This window comes from Mytilus galloprovincialis, chromosome 10, assembly GCF_965363235.1.
Source record: "Mytilus galloprovincialis chromosome 10, xbMytGall1.hap1.1, whole genome shotgun sequence".
Lineage (NCBI taxonomy): Eukaryota > Metazoa > Mollusca > Bivalvia > Mytilida > Mytilidae > Mytilus > Mytilus galloprovincialis.
The window spans coordinates 10,530,330-10,548,818 of NC_134847.1; the positions used below are offsets into that span (position 1 = coordinate 10,530,330).

The following is an 18,489-nucleotide window of genomic DNA, read 5'->3' on the forward strand; positions in this document are numbered from 1 at the left end:
AAGCTACCGAATTATGCAATAACCTATTAACTACAAGGATTCAAGCTAAGATTCAGTCTTAATAGAAGTGTGAAGTTTTTGTACGTTTGTTGAACACTGTCATTAAATGAAACTGCTATCTTTGAAACATATTCTTTGACAACACAATAATATCTACATATGTTCCTTTAGTTTATACATTATTGTCAATGTCTGATTGTATATGTAACACTCAGAAACGTGTCCTTCCCCCCAAACGTGTCCAATTCCCCCAAACGTGTCCAACATCGACGTCACTGAACTGCAAAACATGTATGGGCGCCACAGCGTGCCAATTGTATAAACGCCCAAACGTATACATTTTTTCAACTACCCCCCCCCCCCAAACGTGTCCAATCCCCAAACGTGTTCATATCAAGCGTTATTCGTTTTTTTGCTATTTCATTAACGTGTAATAATTTTACCATTTCATTAAAGATATACATGTTAGATAAAATCGTAAGGTCTTTTTTAAACCGGTAGTATAAACTGGGTAAAAGTTGGGGCGTCATTTCGGCTATGTCGTATGTAAATTGTAAGCTCTACTTTTTATTTATACATATACCTGGTCAAAATGTCCCTTTCTCTGCGCATTAAAACTCAGTTTTATTTTCTCTCTAAATATCATGCATGAAACAATTGCAACTGGACAATACGTAGTCAACAGTCTTAAGTTAATGTATACACTAGAAATGTAAAATCATTAAAACTTGTATGTTTTCTCTAAAGATGCATGAAATACTTGCAACTGGACAATACGCAGACATCAGTTTAAAGTTAATTTTTACAGTACAAATCTAAAAACATTCAAACTTGTATGTTCCCTCTAATCATGCACGAAGTACTTGCAACTGAACAATACGCAACAATCTAAACGGTTAATAGATACAGTACAAATCAAATTTGCAATTACGATAATTAACAACCGGTGTGGATCACATAATAATCATATTGATAAAATGAAGCTATAAAACCATTGCTAGTTAAAATACATTTTTATTGTGCCATTCTTATCTGGCGTCTGTTTATATCCGGTATGATAATACATTTATAGAACCTATTTACAGTATATGATGTCGTTCAAATAATGCATGAAATATTTGGCACTGAACGTTATGTTCTTGATTGTGTGTCTTAATAATAATACTTTTTTAAGTGATGCTCGAAACCTAAAATTTATTAAAAAAATACCTGACGAACAGTTAATGATTTGATGAGCTTTTAAAATATCAGAACTGTTGAAAAAATGTAATAAGTACATTTTGCTGAAAGATCGCCGTCGGACTTATATAAAAGACCTCGCTGGAGTTCTTAATAAACAAATAATTTACACAGTAAACGATTAATTCAACTACACTATATTTTTTTGTATGTTCGCTCTTAATAAGCATGAAATATTTGCAACTGGACAATGAGCAATGTCAGTCAAAATTGAATTCATATGATACAGATTAAATTTGCAATTATGATAAACATTATAAAAACCGGCATTGAACAAACTAATGCTAATAAATGGCTGTAGCTCATCAACTGTTTCCCCGTTTTGCCGTAAACGTTATCGATTTCATTTAGGACATACATGTACATGTATTAGCGCTGAAATACGTGGACACGTTTTGTTGAAAAACAATTATCGGACACGTTTGGGGGTTATGAAATCGGACACGTTTGGGGGAAATTGAATATTACGGACACGTTTGGGGAAAATAGACACGTTTGGGGGAATCGGACACGTTTGGGGGGAAGGACACGTTTGGGAGTGTTACATATATATCAAAACTTCCACAAGTAATATTGCTTACACATACATGTTATATGTAGGAAATAAACGATCAGTAGAACTGCTCTGAGATATCAATAGTATCGTTTCATCATCATCTTAGACGCTTTCAGAGAAATCCAATTTTTAAATCCTCGCCACACAATACCCTTGTTGTCATCACCAACTCCATGAGGCCCGTTTAGATTTGAACTGTAACACTTATTGTACCACCAAGCACCATGGTTATCAATTGCGCAATTCCAGGACGCTTTACTGTTATCTTTGTCCCAAGTAGAAAACTTCATCCCATTGTGGTCATATAAACTGTCTCCTAAATAAAATAAATATTACTTTTAATTAGAGTGTCGGCAGTTTTTACTACTTATGTATTTATAATGTTAATGTGAGATTCTAAATGCACACTGAATGCAAAATTCACTGGTAGATATTAAGAAATCGATGAATAATACTTCAATCTCAACAATTTCCAAGTTAAAGAATATAGGAGAATATTAAGAAGATTTATGTTTGTGGGAGCATGTCAATATTTGCTTGTCAATTTTAGGATTTAAAATTAATAGCAATGTTGGTCAGAGCAAAATCTTGAAATCCGTTCTTTGGCATATAATTATTTCCTTGTTACTTTCTGATTCGATGAATAGTAACACAAATACCACATCTTCTTATTTCTTATGGTTTATAATTTATAAGCTTCCATTGACAAAGATTTTGACGGGCAAGTAGTACTACGTAATTAAATAAAAATAACACTGGGATATTCAAATTGCTAACCTGTTTCCCTTTTGACCTGTTTATTCGTAAAACATTTGAGACAGACATATGCTCCGGAAGGGTAAGCAGATCCTGCTCAAGGTGTACACTTAAACATGCAATGTATTATGATGATATGGCAATACAATATTGGTATGTTTTGATCGGATTGTGCGCTGTCACATCGTATAGAAAATAGTTGTATTGGTGAGAGGAAAATATTTTTTTTAGTGCCAAATTGTTCTTCTCTAACATTCTTGGTTAATTTAAAGCAAACAAATCCTTCATTACAAATTTTATAGTCAGACAAAACTGGGTTGCCATTGCAATCATTATTGTACGTTCTTTAACTTACCGGCGATTCCTGAATATCCACTGACATTCAGAATATAGTCCGAAAGCGAGTTACCGACGCTAAATATGGCATATTCAGCATATGCAGTTAAACCGTCATATGCCTCCAGATCTACATATAGTCTGTTTTCTCCAGATGACGTAATGTAATGTAAATAGTCATTCCCTATTGAAAGATAAACATACGTGTACACATATTGATATACGACATATTTCATTAGCACACAAATCATATATTAATTCTGTTGTACAATGTAGCACAAAATATCTTTATTGTAAAGATACCTCAAGTTTATCATGTCAATAAAAGTTTCTGATCTCAAAAAGTATAGTTTATCACATCAGATGTTTCTGTCCTGTAAATGTTGCATTTAACTATAGAAATTAGGCAGCTTACACCCTTGATTACTGATTTATTGACTTTGAAACTCTGCTTAGTGTATAATTAGAAACTGAGCGTAGATAACCTTATTCTCGTGGGAGTTTGTCTGATGCTTAGTCCGTTTCTGTGTGTGTTACATTTTAGTGTTGTGTCGTTGTTCTCCTCTTATATTTAATGCGTTTCCCTCGGTTTTAGTTTGTTAACCCGATTTTGTTTTTTTGTCCATGGATTTATGAGTTTTGAACAGCGGTATACTACTGTTGCCTTTATTTAGAGAGACATAAGCTACGAATTGAAAAAATAATGAAATTGCTCAATAATTGAAGGGCATTATCTGTAAAACTTTGTTCACCGATATGACTCAAGTAAGCCTCATAGTTAATTTAAAACATACTAAAACGTATTTTCAAATAATAAATTGTCGGCAATAAACGGTACATGAACTCAATTAAACGTCGTATTGATTGTTTTATAGATGTCATCTTATTAACAATCAAAGTAACCACCGAAGACTATCGACGGTCATTAATATAGATATAGATATGAATAGATTGTGAGCTCGTGTTATGAGATTTGTCTACTTATGTTTGATTTCAAATTTTTAAATCAGTCAATCGAAAGGTGTACCCTTGGAGTAGTTTCAATGTTGACATTATATTTCTTTAAATAACTGAGCACGCCTAATGCATGCATTAACTTTATCTGGATTAGGGGAAGAATTGAATGTCACCTGAAGACGTGTTCAAATAACACGAATTATTCACTTGCAAGTCTTTATCTAAAGCATTACAGTGTATAGAAAGGTGCGTTTAAACATGAAAAGCAGCAATGAATAACGAACCAACAAATCAATCAACCATTGGTTATCATTAAATAAACTCATCATATATACCAGGACTAAATTTTGTTTATACGCCAGACACGTGTTTCTTCTACAAAAGACTCATCAGTGACGCTCGAATCCAAAAAGTTAAAAAGGCCAAATAAAGTACGAAGTTGAAGAGCATTGAGGACCAACATTACTAAAAGTTTTGCCAAATACAGCTAAGGTAATCTATTCCTGAGGTAGAAAACCTTAGTTTTCTAAAAACTTATTATCTGTATGATTCTTGTATTCTTGTGACTCGCTTGCTTTACTTAAATACACTTTTCTTCTATATAAAAAGACACATTCATAAATCGGTATAAGGGTTGGATCTTGTTTTTCAATTCACTTTTATCAAATCCGATCAAAACATACCAAGCCAGAATTCCGCGTTCAGATCTCCAAAACCTGTTTTATAGTCATTCCAAACTCTATAGAAATCACAGGTTCCGTCGAATCTCTTTTGGAACACCTGCAATAATGTAGATATCTACAATAAGTTAAATGTATTTATCAATTCAATCAGCTTGATAGGACATTATAACATTGGTTGCAAAGAATTACATTGATTTCCTGAGAAAATAAAAACCGACAATTTCACTTGGAAATAAACGTTGTTATTTCACTCCTCTGACGTCATATACCAATAGTCGTTGTCAAGATGTTGTCAATGACGCCGGATCAAAACAAATTGTGAATGCGTAGAAAACAGATATAGCTCTTACATTTTCTACTTTACTTTCATGAAAAAATCATTTGCCAATGTATTAAAAATAATAAGTAATCAAAGAGTTCAAATATCAATGACATTATTGTGTCATTGTTAATGTTTCTTTATATATCTGTTTGTTTTTACATTGATTAAGATACTAACATAACGTTGACTGTTGTATCCCTAATTTTGACAATTTAACCAATTGTATGTGTTTGTTTTTATCACACGTCGTTGTTAATAGAGCGGAATCTTATACGACTATCATACAAGTAAGATGTTTTGATAGCTATAAAACCAGGTTTAATCCTCAAATGTATACATAAAAGTGCACATACCATGTATACAAAGTCAGAAATATAACCGTTGTTGTCAATTCGTTTGACGTTTGGATGTGTTTAAGCTATTTATTTTACCATTTGATTTAAATTCTTTGAATTGTTTTAAAAAGTGAACGCAAAAGAATATACAATTAAAATATTGTTTTATGATAATGTCAAACGAATTTTTTAATGGGATGAATAGCTATGAGGTGAAATGCTTAAATAACACCAAATAGTACATGTAACATAGTAAAAAATAGGTACCAGGATTATAATTAAAGGATGTTTGCTCCTCAGGTTTATGAAATGTTGCCAGATATTCGGAATCTTCTGGTTTTATCCATCTAGTGCCATTAGAAATTATGCCCACTAATACATATAGTTTAAAATGTCATCTTTAAAGATCTTATAAAATCCTTCTTATTTTCATTTTTTTTGAAAGAAGAAAGGTGTCTATGTTAAATATATAAAAAATCTAGAGAATATTTCCCGCCACATTTTCAATTGCTTATACATTGTATCTCAAAAACAAGCACACGGACCCTTCATTTTTTTCTGCTCTTTTAGTTTCTTTAATTATATACTTTCAATTTATAAGAGTCTTTTAAAAAGCTTGTTATTTTGAAACAGAGTATCGAACATCCTTAATACACCAGACGCGCGTTTCGTCTGCAGGAGGACCTAAAATTCAAAAAAGTTGTGCTGAATATAAAAAAGAAGATGTGGTATAATTGCCAATGAGACAACTGTCCACAAGAGACCAAAATGACACAGACATAAACAACTATAGGTCACCTTCCGGCCTTCAACAATGAGCAAAGCCCATACCGCATAGTCCTTAATACGGATATGCCTTGGATATATTGCACAAAATTTCCTTTCATTTATCTTACCGTCCATCCTCCGCACAGAGTATCCATGTCACAATACACATTGAAATTCACGGATGCTGTCGGATATATTCTGTATACTCCTGATCCCGATAGAGGATGCAGAGCACTGCAATCTCGGGGAACATCCGCTGCGTCAAAAGTAAAAAAAATATTGATTAATAAATTGATTAAATTGTATTTAACGTTAGATGAAGTGTAACATTTTGTGTTTTTGGCAACATAATTCATGCTAAAGTAATTAAAACATGTAATTGCATATGCGGATATTATTTCTTGGATTATCACAGGGAAACAGTAACAATCTTCAAATAGTACTTGAAACAGCAAAAAATGTGAATAACTATTTGACAAATTGAGTTTCATTGATGAAGTGCTGAAATACTGAAATACATTGATGTGGAATTGATATTTTACAAATCAAAAAGATTCTCGCTGATGTTTTGTTTGACTATCATAAAGCGAAAACGATATAATCATGCTGGGACTGATTACTACACTGTGCAATACTTTGGTTGGGAATTTTAACTGTACACTTGACAAAACAATGAATAGAAACCCTTTTCATTCATATGCTATTGTTCCTTAAGCGAACACGTTCTTGTATTGTGCAAACTAAAAGCTTACTAAAATGCAAAGAGGACTGGTTATGTGGTTAATGAATACATATATAAAAACAAGAAAAAGTGAACAATTGAGAAATGTTTCAAAATTTGGAAGTGAACTTGGAAAAATAAAAACATTATGTTTAAAAAAAGTTAAAATTGATTGGACGTTAAAAATACATTTCAAGAATAGAATCAACAATTTAAATACGCGTATGAGATAAAATCAGATGCATCAAAAATTATAATGCCTGTCAGATGAACCAGAAGAGTGACAAAGTCGTGAAGCTACTTTTTCGATCAGAAAAAGCAAAGCGGACAACAGAAATTATGAAGTCGAATACAAACAGACAAAATAGCCGTTACAAATACGATAGAGATGAAATGATGAATGAACAATTTAGTTGTTTTTAAAATTTAGCTTTGAGGGTTGGCATTTGCAAATTATTTAAGTTTCAACAAGTCACATATAAAACCAGATAAATGAAGACGACAGAAAAATACAAAACCCTAATATAACATCGATGGAAAGAAAGAGATTTGATAAAAACAAATAAACCAAAAGGGGATGACGGGATTATATCTGAGCTTTATATAATATTCGGGAATATTTTTTAATAATAATAACGTACGTTATTGCAAGAATTATTAAAAAAAAACGTCTGGCTAATTCATAAGGGAGTTACAGTATTGCTATTTAAGGGTCAGGGACGTGAAAATAAATACAACTGGTGTCCGCTTACAGTGTTGATTTTTGATTGCATAATTTTAGCAAAAAAACTTCCGAAATGAATAAAAGTAGTTCTTTCTAATTTTATTCATCCCGACCAGAAAGGATTTGTAATGCGGGGTTCACACATTGCCGATTAATGTCCCCGTTTGAGATCAGGCAGCAATAAGACACGAAAAGTGAAAAAGTCGGACTACTATCCTCGATTATCTGGAATGTCCTATCATTGTCTGAACGCAGTCATTTAAGTTCGTAACAGATTCATACGGGTCGGGAATGGTCCGGATAGTTCGGCGAAGTACCCAGACAGTTACATTCGGGAAAACTCAGCCGATTTTGTCTAGTCGGATTACAAGTGTGACTATGTCGTGGCAGATTCTGATGTATCGGATCAAAATCCTAACAATGTTCAGTGTTATCTGGACAGTGTCCGGTGGAACGGGAATGATCTGGAAAAATTTTTCATTGCTGTTTTTTGGCCGATTGAGTCCAGATTGCATCCAGATCTTGTCGATTTCCGAACGGATAACTTCCGTCAGCGTCGGTTCACTGTCTGGCCACTGTCTGATCTCTGTAGGATTACATTCGGTAGAATCAGGACGCAGTCGTGACAGACTCGGTCGAATTCCACCATGCGAAAGATACAAATCTGATCAGAAGGGGATTGGGAACGCGATTATCGGGACAAATTCGCTTGGAAACGGTTGAATATCGACACTTTCTGAACAATATCTGATTGTTGTCGTGATTATTATTATTTTTTTGTTTACAACTTTTAATTTCCATCAACGATTCACAGGATTCGCAGAATTTGTAGTCACTATGAACGGTTCAGGTTTTTCTCGTTAAGTCCAAATTTAACCTTCTTGATTCAAAAGGTTCAAATACAGATCATGGTTGTATTTAAGAAGTGACATAACATACCTAATTAAAAACTCAATTGACAATCATACCTCATCTTCTTTTTTATATAATCATTGGTAATGAAATATTATTATATACTTGTTATCAAATAGTTCGTTTCATTGTATTTTGTATTTTGTCGTTTGTTTTTGTTTAAGTTTAGTGTCCCTGTTGTTTCTAAATTTTCCTCTTATAGTTGATATGTTGTCTTCGTTTTAGTTTGAAACCTGTATTTGTTTTGACTCATTGACAATCATACCACATTTGTATGCCCCACCTACGATAGTAAAGCGGCATTATGTTTTCTGGTCTGTGGGTCCGTTTGTCCGTTCGTACTTTCGTCCGTTTGTCCCGCTTAAGGTTAACGTTTTTTGGTCAAGATAGTTTTTAATGAAGTTGAAATCCAATCAAATTAAAACTTAGTACACATGTCACCTATGACTTTTCTAATTTTAATGCCAATTTAGAGTTTTGATCTCAATTTCACGGTTCCCTGCACATAGAAAATGATAGTACAAATTTCAGGTTAAAGTGTTTGGTCAAGGTAGTTTTTGATGAAGCTGAAGTCGAATCAAATTGAAACTTAGTATAAATATTCCCTATGAAACGATCTTTCTAATTTAAATGCCAAATTAAAGTTTTTAACCAATTCCACGGTCCATTAAACATAGAAAATGATCGTGTGGGGCATCTGTTTACTATGGACACATTCTTGTATTTTTATAGTTTATTTTGCATACTTCTAACATATTGGTTAACGAACGTATTGGTTTTTCCCATAAAATTTATGTCATTAAAGTAGATCTAACTGACAAGCATGAAATTGAATTGTTTTTTTTTCGTTTTTTATTTTCCAAGGTAATACCTATTTTTCAAAAATTTCTTTAAATGTCTTAATACTATTATTCCAAAGGGATATGATTCTCATTTATGTGAATCGAAAGTAAAGCCTTTCATTCTTTAGTCTGATGCTTTCAAAGATTATTTATGTAAAAAAGGCATACTTAGTGGACAACAGTATTATGTCATTATTGTTACGTGTGTGACGCACTTCTCTGATTAATCTTTACAAACGTCTTTGCTTCTATAAACATGTCAAAATTGCTAGTTTATGAGTTCATACCTGTACTAAATTGGTTAACGTATTGGTTTTTCTATAAGGTTCATGTCACAAAAGAATAAGGGATTAATAACCTTGCATTTAAATTGTTTCTTTCGATTTTAATTAACCTAAGTAATAAGTTACTTTACTAATCTTAATAGTAATATTCCAAAGGGATCCGTTATTCTTCGCAGTTAAAAGAGACTATAGACGTGTCGTTTTTTCGTCTGATGCTTTCAAAAATGTTTTACGTAAATATAAATACGAAGATGTATAACGTTATAATTATAGATCTTTTACATAATTTTTGTTCACTGACATGCTGGTTTGTCACTTGCATAGAAAAAAGAAACAGTTTTGATATCTGTTAGATTGATCGTTGACTCTTTTATACTTTTATGATAAAGTAATGCCGTTTTAAGGCAGACATACTTTTTTTTATTTAACTATATATTTTGTTAAATCAAGGTTTTAGTATTTATTTATTGTCACTTCACGATAGAACTACATCTCAATATGTTTAAGTTGTGGTAAGATATAAAATAACCTATTAAAACAGAAGACCTATATCATGTATATAGAGAATTTTAAAGTATACAAAAAAGTCTTGGACACTTAAAAGCACCATATTGCGATCTATGAGTCCATTCAGTTGCCTGAAATTTACCGTACAAAATAGGCATACACAACTATATCTAAAACTGACGGAAACTTTGCAATTAAAGATCTCCTTTATAATTTTCTTTATAAAAATATGGAAGCATTAAATGTATTAAAACAATAATTCGATCATTGGGAATCCATTAATAATTATCAAAGTTACTGGAATTATTGGCATATCTTTGTTTGTCAAAAGATGAGATATGTATAACATTTTATATGAATCCGATCAATGAAGGCTAAACAATTATAACTAAAGATACAAAGTAAAAGGTTAAGATATTTACTTTGTTGGCCATCAACAAACTTTGATTCTTTTTGCAGATATTTAATACATGTTGGTATCCAGGGTTTCCACTGGGTCAATTTTTTTTTTCACCACCTTTTTCGCCACTTTATTATTATTTCTTTCGCCAAGAAACATTGATATATTTTTGTTTAAAAGTTACCTTTTTTTCTCCCCACTCCCCTTAAATAGTATGAGTTTGCCCATTGGTGTCTATCATATCTTTCTCTTTAACCTATTTTAGAGTCTACATTGTAACGAATAAACACTAAACATTTACGTGTACAGAGAAGAGCTTTGTTTTAAATTAAAAAGGGGAAAATTCATTATATTATTAATTACTTTTCTAAAAGAGGAACCAACTTACTTTTAATAATAAAGAAGAAATAAGTCCGGGATATAGCAAACTTCCTGGACATGTTTTGACCATATAATACCAAAAGGTTGTACAGTTGAAATTAATCCCTCATTTAAGGTGAAATCATTACATTGAAGTAACTTTCATTCGTGCGGTTGTTCCCAACCTTTTGAATCGATTTCTTAATAACTACAGGTTTGGTTTCTAGACCATCGTAAATGAAAAAGTTGATTCGTAAAACTATGCTTGAAAAACGTGTGTCACTCAAACCACTTTAAAGTTCCCTCTCAAATCAATAATCTATATCAAAGTCAAAGCATAAAATTTTAAATCGGAAATATTTCTTGCTTTTGAACATTTGTCATCATAGAAATAGTTTTCTTTTCTGAAATGCTAAACTATCATTAAAAGAAGGAGAGAAGACGTCAAAAGTTTGCTTCAAACACGTCGCAAAGTGGTAAATAAATCCGTTATGTGACGGACGCCATTTAACAATATAATTTTGTCAAACAATACAATCAACACCTTTATTGGTTTGTCCTTTGTTGTCGATAATCATCTTATTCTATCCCAAATTCATATATTTAGTTTTGATGTTATATTTGTTATTCTCATCGGATTTTGTCTAATACTCAGTTCGGTTCTGTGTGTGTTACATTTTATTGTTGTGTCGTTGTTCTCTTCTTATATTTAATGCGTTTCCGTCAGTTATAGTTTGTCATCCGGATTTGTTTTTGTCTATCGATTTATACTACTGATGCCTTTATTTTTTTCGCAAATGAGGAATATAAATCGCCACAATTATTGTTTTTTTTTTCGCAAATTGCGAAATGGTGACCGTTAGCGGAAACCCTGTTGATATCAACAGTTACTTAAAACAATATATTTAATAATGTTAACCAAAAGAAAGAAAGAATAAAAGAAAAACAGTTTCTTTTTAATCCATCTACTTGAATGTCATGTAGATATTGTTAAATATTAAAATTCTGTTGATATGTAAATGGTCTTGAAAGGCAGGAGAAGCAATATTGCTTTCAAATGCTTCAATTATTTCTTATCAATGATTAAGGTCATGACCATTATTCAAATTATGTTTAACTGTCAACTTTGTTTTCGTTATAAGTGGTACAAATATCATAAAACTTAGAGTTTCTTCTGGACTAGTTTTGCTATATCTGTGCACATCTACCTATGAAAATTATGTAGAAAAATATGTTTGTGTATCTCTTAACCAAGGAACATGGTCAATAACAATTATGAGTGTATCAAGTTATATCTGTAATTGTATATGTTGAATAAATGTCCATTAACACGTTATAAAAAATACCATACCAAAAAGTCATTAACGTATATACTGTGACAGTACTTTTGATCGTGGGATACATATTTTCGTGGTTTTGTGGGATTGCTTTATCCATTGAATTAAGAGTCAATAAAATTTTACAACTGTTGTCCAAACCAAGACATTCAAAAGTCATGTATATATGGAAAGATCCCAATGTAGGTTTGACTACATGGATCCGGGGATTGTTTGGTTAAATCAAGAAAATACATCTCATACAAAATAACACACTATGGCCTTTAGTCAAATCTTCAGAGAGGATTTACCCATTCGATCATTTATTCATTAAGGAAACATGAATTGCCGACTTCGTGCCAATTAATTATAGTTTTCTTTTAACGTCAGATTTGCCGAGTAATAAAATGAAATGATCAAAATTCTAATACGAACAAAATATCATGTTGGGCTTGATTTTCTTATTTCAAATTCAAAACATTAAATTCTGCAATCCAAATTATATCAATGTAACCGTTTTCTTAAAGTGAAATGTCTTGGGTTCAATTTTAACCTTTGCTGATCATTTATGTATTGATCTCAGGTTACTAGTGTAATCTTTTCTGATTTCAGATAATTATGCAACATTTAAAATGTTAACTTCGCAATGTCCTTCAATCGACAATTTGTAAGCATAGCTTATATCTGGAAGAAATTATTTTATTAAATTTTTAATGAATGTTGTCATTAATAAAAGACGAACAAGTGATCAAAAAGGAATACCTTAGTTTGCAATGTTCTCAAATCAATAAAAAAAAAAAAACAGCTTCTTATTTTTTAAGAACGTGTTTTCTTTAGGTGACATGTTTATGGCCCAATAAACACCATTGATGATCGTTCATCTGTTGAACTCAAGTGGAATAGTGCCATCCCGTCTGATTTCACGCATGCAACATTTAAAATGTTTACTTTGCAATATCTTTCAACCGCGACAATTTGTAAGAATCACTTATATCCGAAATCAATTATTTTATTTAATATGTAATGAATGTTGTAATTAATATTCTTTATTTCGAAGATAATGAAACACGAACAAGTAGTAGGATATGAACACCTTATGTTGCAATATTTCATAAATCAATATAAATCAAAAGTTAATTATTTCAATAACATCTTTTCTGATAGCTTCAAGTTCTTAACCAAATATTTTTGTTTTGCATAACTAAATTCTACAAATTTAAGAACCCATGAGCATATTCCCTTTGTTCAAACCACGCAAATTGGTACCCACGAATAATAGTACTTTCACAGTAAAGATATTTTACCTTCTGATACATTAAAAAACGAAGCTGAGCTTTGACCCGTTCCAGCAATATTTGATGCAAAACATGTATAAGATGATACATCAAGTCCGTCAGCGTTGAAAATTGTTAAGGATGGTGTATTCACAGTACCTCCGCTGTACTTGGCAGGCGTTGTTGAAGATGAAATGTTTTTTGTCTGACACTCATTCTGTTTCTGCCAGAAAACGTCGGTTATTGTAGCAGAGGTCGTTGTGCTCACCGTACACTGCAAAGTCACTGTACTACTAAAGGTAGCATCATATGACAGTTGGTGTACAAAAACAGTAGGGACACCTAAAATTAAATTACAAACACTATTATGAATTCATATTATCCACGTTGCTCAGTCTTTAGTTTTCTGTGTTAAGTTTTGTTATCTGTTTTCTGATGATCATTTTTCATATTTTCCCATACATTGTCAGTTGGCATTTGAAATAATGAGCAGCTTATTGAACCAATGTATGTATACTTACAATTCAGTGTTTTTACTTTTTAATGATATTGCCTTCGCATTAACTTATGTATCAGTGACAACCAAAATTGAGTTTTGATCGAAAGCAACTGAAAATAATAAACTTTCCATTGTGGAGCCAATAATAATAATAATAATAATAAAATTAAACATTGTCTTGCCTTGACCCTTATAGAGAAGCACCACAAATGCCTAAAAAGTGGTATTTACTTTGATGTTTTAATATTTCTCGTTCAGATTCAAGAATAATGGCCGGTTTATTTCAATTCCAAATATTAAAGTTAAAATTGAGGGAGGAAAATTTACTTACTGTGTACAATTAGTGTAATGGCGCCGCTACTTCTCGTGTCAACTTTATTGGAAGCAGAACAAAAGTAAGTTCCTGTATCATTCTGTGTTACATTTAAGATTATAAGAGACGGTGAGTCGATATTCCCGTCACTATACCGGTTAGCATTGTTGTCTGGATCAATCGTCGATACAGACCCACCGTTTTGGTTCGTCCAAGTGACGCCTGTGAGTGGTAGTTGAGATGACACCATACAAACCAAAGTCACAGATTGTCCAAATATTCCATCATAGGATGACTGTGGAATGTGTACTTTTGGAGGTACTGTTTAATATAATTTTTATAAAACTTTAAAACAATATCAAACAAAAAATGTCGATGTCATCATAAAATATCTTTCAGGAGGTTAAATAGCGATGTAAGTTAGCTTTTCTTGTTAATTTTTCGAAAAGGTTATTCCAAGAAATATTTTATTTTAAAATAGCAATTGTATTTCTTTTTTTCCGTTATTTGTGTTTCATTTTCTACCATATTTGAAAACATTGTTAACTAGTGGCTGCTCATAGTTCAATCATACGAAATAGTTCAAGTAAAATAATTGCTTGCCGCAACTATATTTGTATTCCACAATAAACAAAAGCAAGTTTGCGTTGTAGTTACCGTTGGAAATCTAGTGACAAATAAATATCTATATGTCATACACCGAAAACTGAATCTGTCCAATGTGTGTACATATTCAACAGAACTGCTGTTGATTTTTTATTATAAAAACAAATGGTTAATGCAAAGTAATAATACAAATTAATCAAACGGTATTAATTTTCTTCAGGATTTGATTTGAAAAAGGATTTTTACATTAGACCTTTAGGCATCTTAAAGTATTTATTGTTTGACGTTAAATACGAACGATTAACTTTAAGTATAAGAAATTTATGATATTATAATTATTATACAAATTAATCATTTAACAATCAACTTATGTTATCACATATTTTGTACAAATATGTACGCTTTTGCATGGCCAATAATAATCAGGAAGTCAAGGTTGGTTATTTAGCCCTTGAAAATATAAATCCTGCCCCGACTTTGACTTCCGGTTACCTGTCAATCACGAACTATTTTAAGGTTGGTTATTTGCCCTCGGGGCTAAAATCGACTTCAGCCCTCGAACACCCATTCTGCTTTGATATGGGAGTTTAGGCCTGATACTAGGGCCAATATGAGAAATGCAATGTAATATATACTAATTAAAGGCTAAGTTTTTTTAATTTTGTGGTTAAAATATCAACACTTGTTAATAAAATAGATTTGATATTAATGTGCATTGAAAAATTCTTTTTTTTTTCTTTGTAAAGTAGCAGTAAACATTCTCGTTTAACGTTAGCAGCTGAAAACAAGTTACGGTATCGATCTGATACATTTTATTATCCGTCAGTAACAAGTAATGTTTTCTACTTGATACTAAATTCTTTCGTAAGTACTTCTTAATACCGTATTATTTACAACACATTTTGAATTATCTTTTTTTAAACCAATACTGATGGTCACTTCTGATGTAATCATCTTTACTACCAGATGTACAATGTCAAGTTAAAAACATTCTTTCAAAAACAGTTTATTGCTCATTCAGAAGAGGTTCAAATCACGTCCTGACGCCTCGTAAATTGGACTTGCCCCTCTTCCCCGAGGACTTTTATATCAAATATCGTAAATACAAATCGGGAGAGAAAATTGTACTCACAGTTTACGACAAGTGAAATCGTGTCGCTACTTCTTGTGCCAACCAAATTTGATGCAGAGCAAATATATGTTCCAGTATCATTCGCTGTTACGTTAAAGATGATCAGAGATGGTGATTCAACATTCCCGCCACCATTCAAGTTACCACTGTTGTCTGGATCGATAATCGATACAGACCCGTCAATGTTTTTCTCCCAACTAAGGCTTGTGAGGGGTAGTCGAGATGTCACTAAACAAACCAGAGTCACAGACTTCCCAAATGTTACTTCATATGATGAATTGGTAATGTGTACGTTTGGAGGAACTGTAATATAATGATTGTATGTTACACCAAGAATAGAAGAGAAATAAGATCGATAGTACCATCAAATCATTTGTCCTAAGGTTGATGTGTTTTTTTTTTTTTTTACAATATGTTTCTCCTTATTTTAAAACCTGATCTTACGAAATATCTAACAACAAAATTAGAGTTTTTTTTTAGGTATTTGCGTCGCTTGTTCTAGTTTCTATCTTGATTGGATATATTTACTATATATTTAATGTTGACTCCTTGTAGTATCACACACTTTTGAACAATAAATGTAAAGCTGTTATCATATTTTTAATTAATTTTCATTGTTAATACAAACAGGTTTTTTATCGTTTAAATTGTGTCAAATTTGTAAACGCAATTTTCATCACGTTGAATTAACCAATTTTGAGGTGGAGTTAATGTTGATCTGTCTATCTTTCAATTTATAATCTTGGCATCGTAAGTCAGTCAGTTCGCTATCGACTAATGCGTTTGACTATTACATATTATATGTTCTTATCCTATATTTGAAACTAACTATACGGTAAGAAATTGCTTAAAGTTAAAAACCGTGTAATGACCTCCAATTGTATTGATCTACATCATTATTACAGAATTGGTATTAGCACAAGTCAACTAATTTAGCAATGGGGTTCGTGTTTTTTGTTCTTTAGTTTTCTATGTTATATCCTTTGTATTATTGTTTGTCTGTTTGTCTTTTTCATTTTTAGCCATTGTCAGTTTATTTAAGATTTATGAGTTTGACTGCACCTTTGGTATCTTTCGTCCCTCTTTTAAAAGAAACACCAATGTTAATGTTATAAATATAAAAATGTAATCAATATTTTTACTCTGAAGTGTAGTGTTTAGTTCTGTGAATTAGGTTTAGACATCATGGAAGTCGATTTTAGATGGGTGTTAAATTTGCTTATATTCACATTACTCCGTATTTAAGTTCTATAGTTTGTATTAAAGGAATGACCCATTGAAATTAACCACACATATCTTCAATTCAGATTTACAAATGAAATGTTACTCACGGTGTAGAGAAACTGTAATGGCATTACTACTTCTTGTTTCTATGATGTTGGTAGCAGAACAGATATATGTTCCTACATCATTCTGTGCTACGTTCAACAACGTTAGAGATGGTGTGCCGACATTTCCACCATTATATAAATGAGGACTGCCTTCTGAATCTATCGTTGATACAGAATTGCTTACGTACTTCGTCCAAGTTACATTTGTTATGGCTAAGTGAGATTTTACTATACAAACCAGAGTCACAGACTGTCCAATTATTACTTCATAGAATGACGTTGGAATATGTACTTTTGGAGGTACTGTAAAATAAAACACCCAAAAAAGCTTTTAAAAAACACCAAGTTGATTAGTGGGGTTCGTGTTGTTTATTCTTTAGTTTTCTATGTTGTGTCATGTGTGCTGCTGTTTGTTTGTCTTTTTCACTTTTAGCCGTGGCGTTTTCAGTTTGTTTTAGATTTATGAGTTTGACTGTCCCTTTGGTATCTTTCGTCCCTCTTTTTGATAATTATACTTGTTCTCATCATTTCGAAAGAACAACATCAAAACATATTTACACAACAAATTTCATTATTCACAATTTCCTTTCTTGGAACTCGGCTTTTGTTTTCTATCTTGAATAAGAAAAATAATGTGTGATTACAAGTATATTTACGCAGTTGTATTCATATAAATTGATTATTTCAGGCAATACTCCTACATAAACATGATTTAAAGAGGTAGCAATGTTAACAAAGCCATGATTATAGTGACATTACTAGATTTCTTGCAAATACAGAAAAAGGAGAGGCGAACGAAACCAGAGAGACATTCAAACTCATAGATACAAAAATAAGCTGACAATGCCATGACTAAAAAAGACTAACAGTAAAAAACAGAGGTCACCAGACAAAACAGAAAACATACTGAATCTCTCTTTATTGTTTGCTATTTTAATACGAACAAATAATTTACAATAATTGAAATGAAAATAAACTTATAATAAAACGTTATCATTTCTTAGCAGGCAAATCACTATGCCATAGGAGTTTTATGTTGAAATTGTACAAAATGCTGATAGATCAATAAATTACACATAATGACAAACCAATATATGATTTTATTGATTATATACTTCAATTTCCGTAGATGTTTGCTTATCGATCATAGAAAATTAAGGGGGGGCATACTAATAACATCGATTGATAGGAATCAAAATTAATTTACCATGCTTGTCTATGCAAACCTCATTATGATGTTAACATTAAATTAAAATAAACAACAGCATACACATGAACAAACATTACTTTTCAATTGTTTCAGCTTCATTGATTTG

General features: G+C 31.8%; 1 protein-coding gene across 1 annotated transcript; it reads right to left on the reverse strand.

Annotated features, from left to right (window-relative positions):
• Positions 1-1,205: 1,205 nt before the first annotated feature.
• Positions 1,206-13,923, reverse strand: LOC143048865 (fibrinogen-like protein A). The gene is made up of 5 exons (XM_076222734.1): positions 13,917-13,923; positions 13,323-13,634; positions 6,081-6,208; positions 4,528-4,624; positions 1,206-2,111 (listed from the first exon to the last, which is right to left on the reverse strand). Exons 1-5 carry the CDS (start codon positions 13,921-13,923, stop codon positions 1,873-1,875), a joined length of 783 nt encoding a protein of 260 aa, XP_076078849.1. The 3' UTR covers positions 1,206-1,872.
• Positions 13,924-18,489: the final 4,566 nt, after the last annotated feature.

Bases quoted from the DNA above. Each gene is read 5' to 3' on its own strand.
- LOC143048865 (XM_076222734.1), bottom strand. The intron at 4,625-6,080 runs GTAAGATAAATG...ACATTATTGCAG, and splicing joins CTCTGTGCGGAGGATGGACG to GTGTTCCAAAAGAGATTCGA. The intron at 2,112-4,527 runs GTATGTTTTGAT...TATTTTATTTAG, and splicing joins GAACGCGGAATTCTGGCTTG to GAGACAGTTTATATGACCAC.